General features: G+C 39.3%; 1 protein-coding gene across 2 annotated transcripts in view; it reads left to right on the top strand.

The window, feature by feature from the left end:
- Positions 1-18848, top strand: part of lrmda (leucine rich melanocyte differentiation associated) — a 285513-nt gene that overhangs the window by 247235 nt on the left and 19430 nt on the right. For both annotated transcript variants that reach the window (XM_089116851.1, XM_039672339.2), the window contains exon 6: positions 6158-6242. In XM_089116851.1, the coding sequence (XP_088972977.1) occupies positions 6158-6242 (85 nt within the window). The remainder of the gene's footprint in view (positions 1-6157; positions 6243-18848) is intronic.

Here is an 18848-nt window from a genome sequence, read left to right as displayed (position 1 = left end):
CTCCTAAGCGCAACATAAAGAGCCACCGTGTGTCATACCTTTGAGAGAGACTGTTCTGTGAAATGGAAAGATATAGAGAGGAGATACACATGCATGGGCAACTATAAAGCAGTTGATAAATGCAGAATTTGAAGTAAAAGGCAGAAATTATTAAATACAATTTTCCAGCTGCTTTATCAAACTCAATTACTAACAATTTTATTTAATAGTGATAAAACACATACATCTATAGACAAAAAGCAGCTGTCAAAAAATTAAAAGCCGAAGTACATTTCAGTTGGTCAAAATAAATAAATTAAAACATTTAATATGAATTTCAGCTATGTTATTTCTGGAAAAAGGGGAAAAAATTATATATATATATATATAATGTTTTATATTCTGTTGTTTGAAATGAGAAACCTTTTTATTAATCAGCCTACAAAATGTCTTCCATATATTATATGGATACAATTTTAATTGTCTCTGTAGTGTCATGAATGAGAAACACCCCGCAGTTTTTAGTTTTAACTTAAGTTTTAAGTAAAGTTAGTTCTACTGTTTTTTTTCTTGCAGAGTCATTCTTTATAAAGTAGCTGATAATAAATGTGTGTTTTTTTAAGGGCAAGTTGACTCTTAAGTTTAACCCCTGTAAAGCCATGTAAAGTGTTTTGCCTGTTGATATGGGTGATTAACTTCCTGCCTTTTAAAGCTGAGCTATACATAGAGTCCCGTCTCCAGAGAGAATTTGGGTATAAGCTTGAGGCAAAAGCTGTTTCACTTGTGATCACTGATCATATGATACATTTACGTAGCACAAGTGCATTGAAGTAGAACTGGTAAATCATTAAGCACTTGCTCAATGCAGCTCACACTGTGATCACACCACAGAAAAGACTTAAAAACCCTTGGAGGGCAGGCACCATTACATCCAGCCTTCTCTCCTTAGTCATTACCTAAGAAAACAGAATTAATACAGTTTTATGCACACTACAGCTATTTAAAACGAATTACTGCCACACATCTGAGAGACAATTATGAAGGTCAAAAGCATTAAAGAGCTTCTTCAGTGAGTGGCACACTGGTTCTCAGCGTGACATTTATACTGCGTGTAATCACAGTCCGTGCTTCAAATATAATTGACAGGTCTGACCCATATACGATTGAAGTATTTTTACACAAAGCATATCACGTTTAAATGAATTTAATGAGTAAAAATAGAAAATCAATATCAGACTGACATTTCATTGACTTAAATGCACACAAAGATGTTTGTTTTCCCTCTGATCTTGGGCTCATCAGAAGATAGAAAGAAGAAAAAAAAAAGTCTTGCACAAGACAAGGAAAGTTTCATACCCACAGAAAACATTTTTTTTTTCTTGTTACAGACCCAGAGAGAAAACATATCAAAAAACATTTTACTACATGTCTTTTGCAAACACAAAAAGCTGAAATGGTGTCAAGAGAAAACAAAACAGAAAGCTTGTTTCTTCTAACAATTGCTTTAAGCTACAAAATCTCCTTGAATCCCAAGCCTCCCGTTACTGTCGAATTTCCACTCTCTTTCTTTCTCTCGCTCGCTCTTAAAGGGAAAGCAGGCCCTTCTGTTGGGCCTGATAGGTTGTAGGCTGATGCTTAGCAACAACATTCCTGTGCCTTAAGTAGCAGTAAGCCCCTGGCTGAACTCTTTGAAGTGGCTGTCAGGCCACATTTATTTCGTTTTAGCACTTTGTCTACTTGTCCAGATATATAAGGAGATAAAAAGCGCTGGTGTTTACACTGATCTTTGCCTCTGTTTCTCTCTCCCTCTTTCTGTCTCACTCTATCTCTGTGTATCTCTTTTGCGGCGCCGTTAATTAGATTGTAGTCCTGATCAGGCATCGCAAGCACGAGACGCGCTGCGAGTTGCGCCAGACATCAAACTCGACTCTTGATGTTTCTGCGAAGGGTATCTCCAGCTTTGGGGGTTCGCACCAAACCAAATCACAGCGTTAACTGCATCTTAGCCACCCGTTCACCTCTTCCCACTCTCTCGGGTGGAGATTTGTTTGGAGTTGATAATCACAAATGGCTGGATTTTTCGTCATTTATTTGTGGGGGAGAAAAAAAAAAAAGGACATGCGAAAAGAAGAGGGAGCATGAGTATGATGTATAATCCAGGAGACGAGTCATATTTCACTGTGACATTTTCAGCAAGCAGTCCTCCCTTTGAGTGCAGAGCCCCTGTTGGGCTGAGAGCTGCTGTGGCTTTCTCTGTTAATGCCATTATTAGAGACTTTTTTCTTTCTCCAGCTTGTAAATTTCTGCTGCATTATCATAAAGTGTAGTGATTACTCAGTGTATAAAGACAATAATGATGTGAGCAGGCAGCATATGCCAAGGGCCTGGAGAACAAGAGCTCGGCGTGCTGAGATGAGACGCCCATGCAAACCTGACGCTGCAGCGCCCCCATCTGACCAGAGCAGGAAATAATGCACACGGGTGGATGTGAGAGCGTGAGTGGGTGGTGAGAAAGAGAACGAACAAAAGAAAGAACTAGTCAAAGAGAGGAAGAACGAATAAGCGCTGAAGATGACCACAGTGTTGAGATTGGAAAAAAAGTGTCTTGGCGCTTGATCTTCCAAAGTTCCAGATTTCTCTGAATCAGGGCTGCCAGATTTGGCGAAGAGGTCTTCTGTCGCCTCAGTGGCATAACTGCATGTGAAGATTTCTTCTAGACTCTAGATTGCATGCTAACTCCTTCTGTCTCTCTATTCAGACTCACAGACGAGTCTCACTCGCAACCCGAGCAACCTTCAGAAATATGTGCAAAATGTTTATTTCAGTCGCTGCTTTATATAGGCCAACACTTAAAAAATGTATCACTGGCATCAAATCAGTTAGCAGTGAATTCAAAACTAAGACAAAGAGTAGTTTTCAGACACAATCAATGTGTTAATTGCCAGGTCGCCAGTGTGTATTTATACTAAAAAGTATAAGACATGGCTCTAAAATATGTTGATTCGTTTTCTTAGCTTTTGCATTGTTTGTTTGCAAATGGCACTTGCTTTGATGTATTGTTTAATGCAATAACATTTAGACATTTTGAACTACCCAAATACTTTTTTAAGGGCCACTGTATTATCATTCATTATAGATGGGCAGATCTGAGCTCACAAGTTGCCATTTATTTGATGGATAGTGATGCATATCTTTTAAAAGCAAAACAAAGTGCTTTGTGGATGGAGAAGCTCTTAACTGCCTGTGCGTGCTCAAAGCTCCCAGACTGAATGAATTCAAAGGGCCCGGGGTGACCCCTTGGCTTGTGATTATGTTTGTGTAAAATCTTAAGGATGCCGATCAAAGCAAGGCTCTTGTCCGCCTGCCCTTTTTTTTTTGCCAAGAAAGGCCCAGATAACAGCTGGCATTCAAACAGAGTTTTCCTTTAACTTTTTTTTTTTTTTTTTTCACCGGGATTCCCATTATGAACCAGGCCTTCTTTCTCATCTCGAGGATGGCTCATTGAATAAAGAGAAAGAGAGGAGTGGATGGGAGGGGAGGAAGTGGAGGGAGGGCTCTGATTAATCTTCTTCCAGGGTGGGGGTGTTTGATCAGAGGACTTGGCCCAGGAGGGGTGGGATGGTTAGGAGAGAGGGGGTATCTCTGATGTTGACAGCAGGCGACTTTTGCGCACGGCATGTGATTGACGTGCCTGGCCGCTGGGCCGGAGGGGGGGGGCGCTCTGTGTCCGGTGGGGCATAGCCGGCCCCTGTCTGTGGGTGGTGGTGTTAATAATGTGGCAACTGGGAAGATTAATTGTAGACAAGCAGCAGGATTACGAGCGGCTTTGTGGCCGGGACAGGGCTGTTTGGTGGGGAAGGCCTCTGATCTGTCAGGTCCAGAGGAAATTAGTCAGGGAGGACTGAAGCTGACACTACAAATGCTGCTTTGGGATATTAAAGCCAAATGGCCAGAGGTGATTGAAATGGTAACAAGGAAACTGCTGACATTCTCGGAAACCCCCGATGCAACTGCACCCCGCTGGATTCTTGTAATTAGGGTGATAATTAGTCATGTGATGATAACGAGAGATAGAGAGAGAGAGAAAAAAAGCTTTTTAAGTTTTAAAAGAAAAACATTTACTCCATTCTCTGTTGCTGGGCAACAGTAAACAGCCTGCAGATGGTTAACCTTTGGAAGAATGTTTTAATTTGATTATCAATTGTTATTACATGGGTGTCTATCATAATTGTTGCTATATTTACACTTTTTACTATTCAGTCAATATAAGTCAGATTTAGCTTTTTATAGATAATGTACTGTAAATACTTATTAGAAACACTTAAACGGATACTCCCTCAGAGTTAAATAGTTCAGTTTTACCATTTTCGAATCCATTCAGCCGATTTTCTGATATTTAGTAGAATATCAGTATCCAGACAGTTTCTGGTCCCATTGACTTCCATAGTAGGAAAATGCATATACACTCTAAAAAAAAGTTCTTCAGCGGTTCTTCAGGGGTTCTTTGCGGTGGTCATGGTGCTATATAGCACCACTACCATTTAAAGAACCTGTTAAGCCCAGTTTTGTTCTTCAGCGGTTCTTCAGTGGTTCTCTGGGGTGGTTAAGGTGCTCTATTGGACCTCTTGTTGTTCTACATAGCACCATTTGATGAAGATAAGTGCTAAGTGGTTCCCCTATGATTACGAGCCAATGAACCACTTTTAGTGCTATATGGCACCATTTTTGTTTAGAGTGTACAGTACTATGGAAGTCAATGGGGTCAGAAACTGTCTGGTCACTGATATTCATTTAAATATCAGAAAATTGGCTGAATCGATTAGAAAATGTAAAACCCAACTGTTTAACTCTTAGGGAGTTGTAAAATGAGCCTATTTCCCAAAAAAGTGGAGTATCCCTTTAATATCAATATGCAGCAAAAAAGTGACATTTTTGCATTTGCATTGTTACAAGCTAATATTTTTCAAATAATTCTGATGCTTCATAGTTTCCACACAAATTGTTTCTTGAGCAGCAAGCCAGCAAGGATCATGATACTGAAAAAGTACTAAAATGAAAACAGTTACTTTAAATTGTAATAATATCTGACAATATTACAGTTTATACTGTATTTTTGATCAAATGAATGCAGCCTTAGCGAGCATTAGAGACTTCTTTCAAAAATGTTACCGACCCCAAACCTTTAAGCACTGCATGCATAATACATTTTCAGCACTAAGCTGAGTGTTTCCAATGAATGGAAAAATGAAATATGCCTCCTCTACACTTTATTTGTCATTTTGGTCCTTACAATGATTAAATGCTCTGAGAATTCCTGCCTGCAGAAAAGCACAATATTTTCACAAAGGCATCAGATATCAACACATCATGATATACTATGTTTTTGGTCCTTGAAAGAAGACAAAGGAGGTTGAAAACAACACTTTTGACCTACCAGAAGCACGCAGGCGATCTGTATTCTCTGCAGCTCCACTCCTGTTCTGTCTATGCGGTGGCCTTTATGTGAATATATTTGTATTTTTAAGGTCGGCCAGTGAGAGATGAGTTTACTTAAACTCAGGTCTGGCCTTTGGAGAGCAGTAATTTCATGCCACCTGTTGGATTGTCAACACACAACAGTGCGTGTGAGTGAGTGGCAGGCTGACCCGGGCCTGACCCGCGGGGCTCTTCATGGCTGAATGGTGGCTGGGGCCCTTCCCCTGGTGGCCCCTTCTCTTAAACAGGCAGGGGACAGGTAATCAAAGTCAGGGCCCCGTCCTCACCTTTCACTCCTCTCTCTGCAAAATAATGAAAGTTGCCCTCGTCCCGCTCCCTGATAAAATAAGAAAGCCGCTCCTAACATTTCCTCTCCCTGCGCTGATGAAATTTATGGCATTTAGACAATCAGTCATGGAGGTGAAATCTCACCCGCATTCTCTCGTTGTCTCTCACCCCGCCGTGCCTTTCCATTCTCTCTCGCTTTTTGTGGCATCAGTCTGGGAAATTATTCCAGATTGCTTGTGACAAATGAGTTCTTTTCATTGAACTCAATTAGGATCATTGCATACAGAAATCAATAAGCAACATTTCTCCTGTCGGTGTTGGATAATGAATCGTCGGAGACGTTATAAATGTTTGCAGGTGTGTAAACTGAGCATGGTGAATTTATGTTTGTCCAAACTCTTTTTTTTTTTTTAAGGACGCTGCCAGTGATCTGAGGCCCGAATCCGCAACACCGTACACCCCGCTGCCACGAGGATCCAGAGATGCCCGAAACCACAAAGGTAGTGTTTTTTTTGTTTTTTTTTGACAAAAAAAAAAGTGTGAGAACGCAGTATGCATACATTTTTGTCTCGGGTGAGAGATATCTAAACAAACGTACACTCGATTGCTAACAGAAGCTCTGCAGAAGAGAAGGTTGTGATGTGCTAGACTCTATGCGAGGCTTTCATGCCAACTGCATTTATCATGCTCTTTTGTCTGTGCAATGCAAAGCGCTGTTTTTATGTCACGGCCATGGCGGTGGTACTTTCATGCGAGGTCAGCTGTGTGCTTCTCAACCCCCCACCAAGGACAGATCTATTTCACAAAGGCTGACCTGCACCTCTCAAGTGATGTAGAGGAAAGCCCAGTGCTTTGTCAAAATCATGCTGCTTGAGAATAGTCCATTAAAAGGTGAACGGAGCTGACATATGAAATATTTTTTCTCCCTCTTAGATTTGGGCGAGCTGACACTCTCCATTTGTTATTTTTACGATACTGTACTGCAGCGTTAGATAACACAAGCCCTCATCTTCGTCCTTCGCCTCTTTTTATTCCTCTGCCTTTATCGTGCCATTTTTATTTATCTTGACTTATTGCCTATTCTATTTGCTTAATGCATCGGCTTTGACACTGTAACTCTTTACTAAAACTCACCTTTGGCTGTGCCATGAAAATGCTTTAATAGAATAGCCATGACACTAAAAGATGCAGTTCACCTCCAAGACACTGTCGGTGGAAATTGGGCATTGTGTTTGGATTGGCGATAATTCATGGTGTTTCTGTGTAATCCTAATGCAGTGAAAATATGACCGGCTCATATATTGTAGATTATTTATTTATTTATTGTGTGTTTAATTTGAGCATCACCAATGCTTTTAAAGGCAGGGTAGGTGATTTGACCCAGAAACACTTTTTAGTTATGCTGGTTTAAAATCTCTTCACATCCTGATAGCAATCGCTAAGTTAAAGGAATAATTCACTTCAAAATTAAAATTCTGTCATCATTTACTCACCGTCAAATTGTTTCAAACCTTTATGAGTTTCTTCCTTCTGCTGAACACAGAGGAAAATATTTATAAAAATGTCGGTAACCAGACAGTTAATAGACCCCATTGACTTCCACAGTAGCAAAAAAATACTATGGAAGTCAATGGGGTACATCGACTGTTTGGTTACCAACATTCTTCAAAATATCTTATTTTGTGTTCAACAGTAGAAAGAAATTCATATTCATACAGGTTTGAAACAACTTTTGGGTCAGTAAATGATGAAAGAATTTTCATTTCGAAGTGTACTAATCCTAAATGTGGATTAACATAACATTTAGTGGTCTAAATGTGTGTGTGTATATATATATATATTATCTGTGGAAGGTGTCGTTGACCATCAACCGCATTGATTTCGGTCCAAATGCAATGATAAGATGTCTGCCTGTCAACGTATATATTTTCATACATCCGTGCAGACATCACACATCATCAGTTCATTTCATGCTATCTAGAGTTTTCATGCTATCTATAGCTAGAGTCACTGAACACCACAAACGGAAACAGCAGCCACCTTTTACAGTTCCTCCTGAACCAAAACCACGTGACAAAAACACAAAACCTGTGACGTTATATGGACGTTACCTGTACCTGTAACCAAAACCTTTGACGTTATACTCGGAGCGGTTCTTTACTCAAATTTATGTTTCAATGGCAACACTATCAACGCCGAAATGAATCTGCAGCAGTCAGGTGGTACAGTTAGAGCTCTTTAAGTTGTTTACGTTCATTATTATTGTAATGTGATGTGCTTTGAGACATGAGGTAATTTATCGCCGTCTCTCGTGATGCTTTTGTTTGCTCCCTGGTGTACGCGTTCATGTGTTTTGAAGGCGGTGTGGCTTTGGAGACGCTCTGAAGGGAGGGTGTGATCTTATGCTTTCAAAGCTAGCTCGCTGTTGCAGCCTCTCCGGAAATTTAAAGGAATAGTTTACAGACAAATGACAATTATGCCACCATTTTCTCACCCTCATGAAGATGTTTGTCCATACAATGAAATCCAATGGGGTTCAAACCAACCCTGACTTTTATTGTATAGGAATGAAAAGGAATAAAATAAAAACTGATTTAGAAGTATAATCGTAAATTCTCATTTTTGGGGTGAACTATGACTTTAAGAAACACTTGAAAATGATGCAGGAACACATAAATTGAGACACTTATATGTAAAAAGTGTATCTGTTAACATATATAATGATGACACCAAATATATTTTTCAATATCAGCTCGACATAGCTTGGATATTGCCATATTTGTTGTTGTGGACCTGTGAATAAATACATAAAATAAAACATTGTTCATCAATCTGAGATTTAGGGAAGTGTATATTCAATAGACATACCGTATAGGCAGATGTCTGACTGAATTTTACAATAAATGCAATATACTGTATACTATTTTTATGCAGAAGAACGGCTGAAATTAGGACAGGCTTCCATAGGTAAAAGCCTAGTCCAGTCACATTTGCTATATGTTACTTGCTTTCTTGCAGTGGCCGGCAGGAATAGCGACATCTATGACAGCATGCTGTCTCAAACAGGGACCCTCTCTACCTTTTCTCAATATTTTTACAATTGATGTCACCTGCGCCAGGCCCCCAGAGCCAAGGTGCCATGGGTAATTACAGCAGACAGAAGGTCTGAGGAGGGAAGAGGGGAAACTAGCTATATGCATGGCATGGGAGGTCTTGGCTTTGGGTTACAAGACCCTTGTCTGCTGTTTTGGGGGGAAATTAGGAAGTGGACAAACAGCGAGCAGACAGGAGAGGCTCAGAGGAGAGAAAAGCAGAAGCTAAGAAGGGAGGCTATGTGGCAGGCCCGGCGTGACACGGAGAACCATGAGTCTGGAGATGGAGGGGGGTGGAGTGTGTGGCCGCAGGAAGTAGCGCTGCTGTCAGCTCCCACCAGCTTTAAACCGGCCTGTCGCCTGAACCTAACCCAAAGTTTCTTTCAAGAGACAAATGTCGTCTTAAAGGAACAGTTCACCCAAAAAATTATATACTCAACCTCTTGTCGTTCCAAACGTGCAAACTGTTCTTTCTTTCTTTTTCTTTTTTTTTTTTAAGGGCAAATTTTCCCGCAGAAGTTTAAATACAATGATGGCTTAGTCAAGCTCCATAAGAGCAAAGTTTAAAGTAAATAACTTGACAAGTAATATTTACGCTAGTGTGATTATCCAATCACAAAGTCTGCAATGCTCTGCGTGTTTCAGAGTGAAGAGCAGCACTGTGTTCACATGAGCAGCTCATGATCAGTGTCTCAGATCGCAGTAAATGCAGCCTCAGACAAACTCATTTCCACATTTGGGTTGATTATAACTTGCATTTGGGAACGCAATATGTGCTATTAAACTATTTTCTTAAGTTTGTAATGAGAAGTGCTCATAAACAGAAGCTTTAAGTCCTCCCTGTGATTTTTTTTCCAAACTAAAAATTGTCTAATGTTTAAAAAAAGATTGTGAATTAAGACAGCCTTGAATGTTAATAAAATAAAATGATATGTTTTCCTTAAATAGTTTTTTTTACAGTGGAATATTAAAATAGTAATGCTTATTATTGTAAAGATTTTTTTTTTTACATTATAATGACAATTATTATTATTTTTCTTTTATAAACATTGTGATATATAATCACAAAATACCTACCCTTGTTTAGCCCATACAAACAAGCTCAGCAAACAACAGTTTTTGCATTATTGTAACTGCCATTTTTATCAGAAAAATCATTGTGCAGCCTAATTATTTACTTCTTTTTGTTTGACATATGTAATTTTTTAGATGAATTGTTGCTTTAAATATAGATCTCCACTTCTAACTTCATAAGACAACGTTGTTGTTTTTTTCCACTGGCGCAAATAAATACAAAAATAAAGTGGAGCCACCGCTCTCACCGCTGTCACATTCTAGATAGCCATATTAATAACAATCATTATGACGGGTCACACAACTGCCCTGGAACTTCATACATAATTGAAATGGAAAATATACAAATCCTTTTGTTCGTTTCCGTACATTTTAAGGCAGCGACCACCACTTTTGAATTCCCATCATTCATCTTCACCATGGCGAGCGAACCAGAAGCCATCGAGGTTGAAACCATACTCCTCCATCAGCCGCACACACACACCGACTTTAAACGCTCCTATTCTGGGCCCTGCTCCAGCTGACTGTATTTTAAATGAAACACAACTAACCCCTTGAGGCAGGCAGCCTTCAAAGAGAAAATCTTAACTGAAGACCCCCTAGGGACCATGCACTTTTTTCTTATCGTCATTTTGCCGTCGCTGATTTGCAGCCCGTAAATGGGACTGCGTATGAAGAATAAATGACTTTACAGTTGTGGTACAACAAATAAACAAACATCTGGAACCGTTCAGAGGGCGCCATTAAAACAGTACATTTCTTGCCCAAAATGTGAAAATGATGACAAATGTGCTGTCACTGGGGCTGGGAGAGGCCAGATGATGGAGCAGTGGGTGCTAAGCACTGACTTTTAGAGCTCAGCAGGACGGAGAGAGAATTACACCTGCTGTTTGTCTGCCTACCCTCCATTAACTTACATCTGGATAGCGTGCATCACTCAATTACCAAAGTCTGAATCTGCACCCGCATTGTTTAGCTAAAATGCCATGTTTAACATACAGCCCTAGACAGAGATATTTATGCCAGCGATCCTGTGTAATTGAGATAAATTTGATTTGGTGTTGGCGATGTGCTGTTGCTTGTCTAGTTTTACAGCCCAATGGATATGCAATAGCCCCAAGCTTTGCCTTTGGCAGAGTTGCCTCTTAATTATGGCCTGTCGAGCAGTTGTTCCTCTCTGCCGTTTTATAAGCGTGAGTCTGCATGTGTGCAAACTGCATATAACTGAATCCTCCAGGCCAAACTTGACTCTAAGTTTGTTCATCTGTCATTCTCTTTTCCATCAGTGTGTCAATCTTTGAATATACCCTTAGTATTTGATATCGTAAAAGTGCTTGAACATGCTAAATGAGATTCTAAAGGCTCTCTGGTGATGGTTCTAGCAGTGATGTTTTTCCCATGATGAGTTTGATTCTCAAACCAGCTCCAAGTTTTGGCCATGTCAGGCATCATGCTGACATTGTGATGGGGATTTTGGAATCTTGACTCATTGGCTGTTTTTTGGTATTTTTAGGATATTTCTTTATAAACTTTTTTTATTATTATTCAGCATTGCAAAAGTATGCTCATAAGAGACATGGTCTAGTGTATATCCTAAAATAATGCATGAATATGCTTGCTCTGTATTTTCACTATTATATTCATTATTTGGAGTGCAAGGTACATTAATACCTTATTGGTTATTGGAATTATTACATTTAGATTACATTTGATGTCATCTAACATTCACTTAGAATTTATCCGTTATCAACCATAACATCATTGTAACGCAGTTCAGATGTGATGGGAAGGAGGCGGGAACCGCCAAACATTCAAAGAATTGAATAACAAAACCAAACAAATACAATCTGCTGTCACATATAACAAAATAAAACACAACATAAATCCAGGCCTGGCCTCTCTCGTCCTTCACCGCCATCGCTCCTCTTTTTACGCTTTCACTCCTCCGTGAGAGATACGAGACTGATGCGTTGAAGTAAATCACGCAACCGGAGCGCACGCCATTTTCCCACGGCCCTCGTCCTCGTCCTGCTCGCCACAATCATAAAATATATTTGTTCGTATCAGCCAGATTTGTAATATTTGCACATCCCTATTAATTATGCATTATGATTGACATTTCTCACCTCTTGGATGGATTTTTTTTTACTCTCTAAGCTACAGGGCATTATAAGATTTCTTTTAGGGAGCATAGATATGAATCCTAGATTTCACTGTAAAACCCAACGAGTTATGCCAACTCATTTCAATTGAGGTAACCAATTGCCTCAATTCATTTAAGTTTAGAAACCAAGAGTTATGAGTACTGTGAACTTATTTAAATTCACTAAAATAATATTTCCTAATTTAAAACGTTTCTACCTTCTTATATTTGTCTGCTAGCTAGCTAGCTAGCTATAGCACCCAACCATGTGCTAGTATAGCAAGAGACTATTACTACGCACATAATCAAGTGCAATTACTAATTTTAAACAAAGCAGCTTGGATATAGTCTTGCTTTGGCCCATCTTCAACTTGGAAACCCTTTTAAATCCCATCATAACAACATTTACTCTTCTTACAGAATCTGAACCAAAGCATGCTGGGAACTAGAAATATGTTGTAACTGAATTTTCAGTAATATTCAAGTGAAATGAAATAATTTCATTTAATATATTTTACTGTTATGTTTTACAGTAAGGTTTAGCATATGGAGGACACCTATGATGTCCTGAAGACCTGCCTATAGGCACTTCATGTTGAGGAGCAAACCTGAGAGTAGTGATTTTTAGTTTCTACAAATCATAAATTTGTTCACCGTAGGATTGTTTGTGATTTAACAGGATGGAATTGAATATAAAATCCTGAAGAGAAAATCCTGCTGTTTATTCCCTTACATAGTCCTTGGCCAAATGTCTCACATATGTTTTCAATAGATCAGAATGAGGGAAAACTGTCTTACAGATATTTTTGCTGCGTGACAATGTTATGATCCAAAGGGTTTTCCAGCTCTGATGAGGTGTTTAGGATCTCCGTATAATGAGTTTAGGGTGTTTTGCGGCCATCTAAACCCCCTTTATTAAACACACCTATAATTTCAGCTGCAGCTACGTAATGAGCTCCTATAAAACATGAATGGCCATCACGCAAGTTTATATTGACTTTCAGATTTACACCTCGGCTCTCCTCAGATCAGGTGCCAAAACATAATGGATGGAAAGTTGCGTGTTTAAAAAAAAAAAATAGGGTTAGTATGATATCGATTCGTGCTAGTCATTTGATGTAACTCCCATACATCTGCTTTGGATAACCTTGGTCTTCTACAGCCCTGATTAATTACTTGCAATGGCTTTCAATCCGTCTGTGGGAGACCACCGCTTTAAGTTGACTCCTACAGACCTGTAGGTTTGTATAGGAGCTGCCAAGGGCTGTTTTTGGGCCTCTCTTTGTGAGGACTGCTTTTGTTTCCTTTGTCGGAGAGAGATGATATGATATGATTTCTCTCAAGAGGTTGCGGTGGGCCTCCCAGGACTGCTTTGGCACAGGAGCATGAATATCCATTAGTCTGGAGATGGAGATTAATGGAGGAAGACAGAGGAAGAGCCAGACCGTTCCAGCCATTCTTCACCGTCTATCAGAGCAAGAGAGAAAAGAACACAGAGATGGGATCGGATTCTTCCATGAGGCAGTCAGAGTCCTGTTTATCACCAAGTCTGGAACGCACCCCCTTTCTCTCTTTTTCTTTCCTCGGAGCAGGGTAGATTAAAACACCAGGACAGACTTAACTTCCCTGACAGTTTCAACTGCTGAACTCGGGCTTGGCATCCCGAACTCTTCTGAGATGGCTTCTCTGTCTTCAGTGTCATTATCTCCATATGAGATGGCACTGCATTCGTTGAATAATTCTGTTTGTATTGGATTTGAGGATGTGTCATCAACACCACTGTTTTTTTTTTTCTTTGTCTTTCTTTCTTTTTCCCCCTCTTATACTTTGCTGTTTGATGTAGTGGAATGAGTCTCTGAAGGCGCAGCTGAAGAAAGGTTTCGACATGACGCTGTCGGGATGGCACTGTGTTTATTTTAATATCATTTAACATATTTGTTTGTACTTTGGTGCAATCAGTGGAATATGAAAGCGAGAGATCATTTCTTTTTAATGATTCAAGTTAATAAGGCATGTTAATATCAAATGGTAGCTGTGCTCCTTGGGTTGCTCGAAGAAAAATGCTCTCAAATGCCTGCTAAAGTGTTTATAAATTAAAATGGCTTTTAAAGCAGTCCTTCCAACCCTAGTCTCATCTCTAATCTGATTGGCTGGTTTTGCTCAACTTCTGTGAGTCAAGGCACTCTGATAATTGTATCATTCTGTCTGGAAACAAAGTTGAAACTGCAAACGCTAGGAAGAACTAATCACCGGATATGCCAGGTTTCCCGCCCTGCCCCATCCCCCCCCCCCCCCCCCCCTCTCTCTCTCTCTCTCTCTCTCTCTCTCTCTGCGTGTGTGTGTGTGGTGTGTGAGATATCCATAAATAGTTCATGTATCATGGTTTCCACATAAAGCACAACTGTTTTCAACATTGATACAAATAGGAAATGTGTCTTGCATATCAAACCAGCATATTAGAATGATTTTTGAAGGGTCATGTGACACTGAATACTGGAGTAGCTTCAGCTTTGCCATCACAGGAATAAATTAGAATTTATTAGAATAAAATAGAAAACAGTCATTTTATACAATTTCACAGTATTGCTGTTTTCTTGATCAAATAAATAAGAGATGTATTTACAACTTTTGAATCTTCAAAATTGGCTCCAAACAGGCTCCCACGCCATACAATCCCATGGTATTATTAAAGGAGTAGTTCACTTTTCAAAAAACTTTTGCTGATAATTTACTCACCCCCATGTCATTCAAGATGTCCATGTCTTTCTTTCTTCAGTCGAAAAGAAATTAAGGTTTTTGATGAAAACATTCCAGGATTTTTCTCCGTATAATGGACTTCAATGGGAACCAAACGGTTCAAGGTCCAAAAGACACTTTCAGTACAAACTGCAAACTGTTCAAAGGGCTTTAAATGATTCCAGACGATGAATAAGGGGCTTATCAAGCGAAACAATCGCTCATTTAAACGTTTTATAAGCTCAAATGGTCGCCTTGCTCTGTTCTGTGACGCACATTCGTGACTCTCCTGTTCGAACTCATTCATCAAAATGAACAAATCTTTTTCCGAGTCAATTCGTTTGTTTCGTTCGTTGAATGAACCAAATGACTCGGAAAAAGATTCGTTCATTTTAATGAAGGAGTTCGAACAGGAGAGTCACAAACTTGCGTCACTGAACAGAGCAAGACGACCATTTGAGCTTATACAACTTAAACTTTGTTATTTATTTATTAAATGAGCGATCGTTTCGCTTGATAAGACCCTTATTCATCGTCTGGAATCGTTTAAAGGTCCCTGGCACCTAAGCAAAACTACTCACTACTTCTATTGTGTGTGCCCTAACCTAGATGGTTTAAATGCAGAGTATGGGTTTCCATACTTGGCCTTCACATGTGACTTTTACTTCATTTTTAGCATTGTTTAAAAGTGTGATACAGCATCTCAGTAACTCTGATTTCTGTGTGTAAAAAATATGTTTTTTTGCAACCCAGATCCTTTAGCACTAGCCCACCATCAGCAGTTTATTTATTGCTAAAGCCGCTGTCATCACTTTAGAGCCTTTAATCAGTAATGCTTTGCTTCATAAAATTACAGCACCGTGATGATCCGTCCTCCTGGATGATCTATTAATACATACACAAAAGAAACGAGTTAAGTGATACCTCAGGACGGAGAATGTGTCAGCATGATAGACAAGGACATGAATCCAAGCCAGTCTGCCCAGCCCACTCGCAATAACATACTTGTGGTTCTTGGGGCTTTGGTCTGCTTCCCAGTCATGCTGGACCATCTCAGGAGACTGACAGCAAATATATCATACAAATGGATACCCCATGCCTGCGTTCTAATCAGCTTTAAAAGTGATTGCTAATGCAGTCTGAGCATTATTCATATTTGTGCGTGATTTGTTACTTGAGTTTGGGACATCTGAGATGCAGGATAGTATTTCCTGTGTGCTTCTAGTCCTGCCAAGAGTTTAGAGCAGGTTAGCGTGGCTTTCACAGGCTCGAACCACAGGACTTTATCATTGTAATTTATGAGGGAAGAGGCAAGCCATATGGTTTAGATATTTTTACGACGGGATCGATGCGGGGTCCTCGAATTTCCCTCCTCTTGCTTTGGTTGATATGGATGGCTGTGTTCATGTCAGGGGGTTTCTCAACCCTCTCAGATGCTGAAACACATAGTCCTGGCAGATGTTGAGCAACTTGTCTTTCTGATGGCGAAACTGATCTGTGCACAATGAGCTCTGATTGCATTATAATGATCATGTGACGGGCCAATGGAAAAGTTTATGAAGACAAATGCTGCTTGCAGGAAGAGAAAAACACACCGAAGAGTTATAATTCAAAACCGTGGAAGATACATGCTGGAACTATTTATTATTCATTATTATTCATAGCGAGGCCTTTTTTGGCAGCGTTTGCTTTTGTTAGTGTGATTCAATATACAATCAATTTACAAATGATAGCAATTAATTTGGTGACAGCTTCCATTTATTCTGTTTTAATTATGTATCATGTGTTTTTCGGGATTATCAATCATGAGGGATAGATGAAAACATGTTATGAAAGATATCTGTCCAAGCCTCTGCATAAATGTTGAAAATAATTTTTCAAAAATGCAATTTATACATACAGTAACTTGAATATATTACTTCTATGATAAGCATGAGAATGTCAAAAATATTGTTTATATGTTAGGGAGGACATGAAGTCAAACATGTCAGGCCGATACAACGGTCCGGATAACATAATAAAGAAATGCCAATATAATTTATTCCTGTAATGGCAAAGCTGAATTTTTAGCATCCATTAGTCACACCTGTATGACTGTTTATTAATATTTGGGGAAAGGATGAAGAAGAAGAAAACTAAAAGCATTTTACAAAGTTTTTTGGGTCTATTATAATCAGTTTTCATGCTTGAAAACACATTATTTTTCCACATATTTCACATTGTTGCAGCACCTTATTTCCCAGTCTGTCAGTAACGCTCTGTTTAGTTCCTGTCTCTAAGAAGATTGGTCGGCTGGACCAGTGTGTTGTGATTGGTCAACCGCTTTGAGTGTGTTCTGGAAATGTCAAGTCCATTACTATAACCTTTGCAGAACTTTTGTTCAAACATCAACATTACGCACTAAAGAAAGTTGAAAATGTAAAACAAAAAGGAAAAATAGGCCCTCGTTAAAATAAATAAGTCTCTTACATTATAATATAATTCAACTTTCCCATCATACAGTAGGAATGAATTTCATTCTATGATTTAGTTACATTTATTTTAAATTCTAATATTTAACAATATTACTCATTAAGTGTATATGTGATTAAATAAATGCTGCCTTGGAAAGCATAAGAGGCATTCAAAAACAATTCTTACCAACACCAGTAGTGTACAGTAGTGTATAGATGTTTTTATGTTTTACTTGGTTACACCACATGACATTTTTAGAGTTATTAAACTTGTCTTAAAAAAATGATTCAAGAGCTCATTTATTGCGGACACTGTGTGTCATTAAACCATTAGCATAAACAAAGAACAAAGCACAGTGATGATTTAATAAGCAATTTGAATCAATGACTGACACACAGTAACCCGTGACCCCGGTTCCCCTCTTCAATCCACACATATTCGTGGGATGAATTCATTGTGGTGGAAGGGACTGAACTCATCTGTCAGTTAGAGCAAGCTCCATTGGACTGTTGTCAAAACTGTGTTCTTGCTCCCTGGTGAATTTACTGATTTGTTGTCAACTGTACCTCAGCACACCATCACGAGACACCCCCGCCCACGTCTGATGTCTGAACACAGGCTATTACGGGAGGATCAGCATAGCTCAAGTTAATGACCTAGCACATCGTTTATTCCATGTGAATGCTGGGAAACGGACAGTTAGCGTTCACTGCCATGCAGCAGCGTCAATGAGGGCGGATCCTCTCTGTCAGAGACTCCAAGATCAAATTGATGAGAATTTGACATTTACTGTGATTTGATGGCTCGCTCGAAAACGGAGCAGGACTTTTGGCCGAATTTGAGCCGGCGCTTGAACTTAACGTCATATTTGATCAAAGATAGTTGAGGTCAGGTACTTTGAGCTGTGCTGTGCACTCCTTCAGCATATTTAACTTTTCATCTCGAATAATTGTTGGGTCAGTCAGAATGGTTCTGGAAATAAACAGATAACTGGGTCAAACAAGGCTTCACATCTCAGGCAACTTTTTATTCTGTCAAAATGATTTGCCCATGAAGTGGAATGAAAGAGAGCAGGTTTCCCCATCATATTAATGTAAGCAGACACATTGTTTTACTGTCATAATTTGATTGGGTGATCATTTCTGACATGTTGTGTCGCTATAAGACTGTTGAGTTGACTGTGTCATAGAGGTCAGACACTGAAATGAATTCCAGATTGCTGTCATTTGAATGAGTACTTTCCTAATTTCCCTAGGAAATCATGCCTCTTAAGTCTCGCTGCTGGTTTAACCACTCAACTTCAGGTCACCTACAGCCAATGTAAGATGTCAGGATCAAGTTCTGCTGCTGTCGTTCTCGGTTTGATGAATTCTCTGATCTCGCAAAGTCATTTAGTGGACTGTTATTTTGTGCACAAAATGGATTAGCACAAAATATTTGGCTGCTTCATGTTCTGTTGTAAACCTCACTGTAGCGTTTGCTAATGTGCTGCATTAGATAATATCTAGTTATTTTGTTTCTAACCAGCTCACAGTTGTGAGTTTGGAAAATAACTGCAGAGAGATGTTTTTCATTTAGAGTTTGGCCTTGACATGGACAACTGAAAC

Source organism: Pimephales promelas, chromosome 11 (genome assembly GCF_988280905.1).
Source record: "Pimephales promelas chromosome 11, fPimPro1.hap1.1, whole genome shotgun sequence".
Taxonomy (NCBI): Eukaryota; Metazoa; Chordata; class Actinopteri; order Cypriniformes; family Leuciscidae; genus Pimephales; species Pimephales promelas.
The sequence above is the reverse complement of the archived record's forward strand: the minus strand, read 5'-3'. Positions and strand labels throughout refer to the sequence as shown.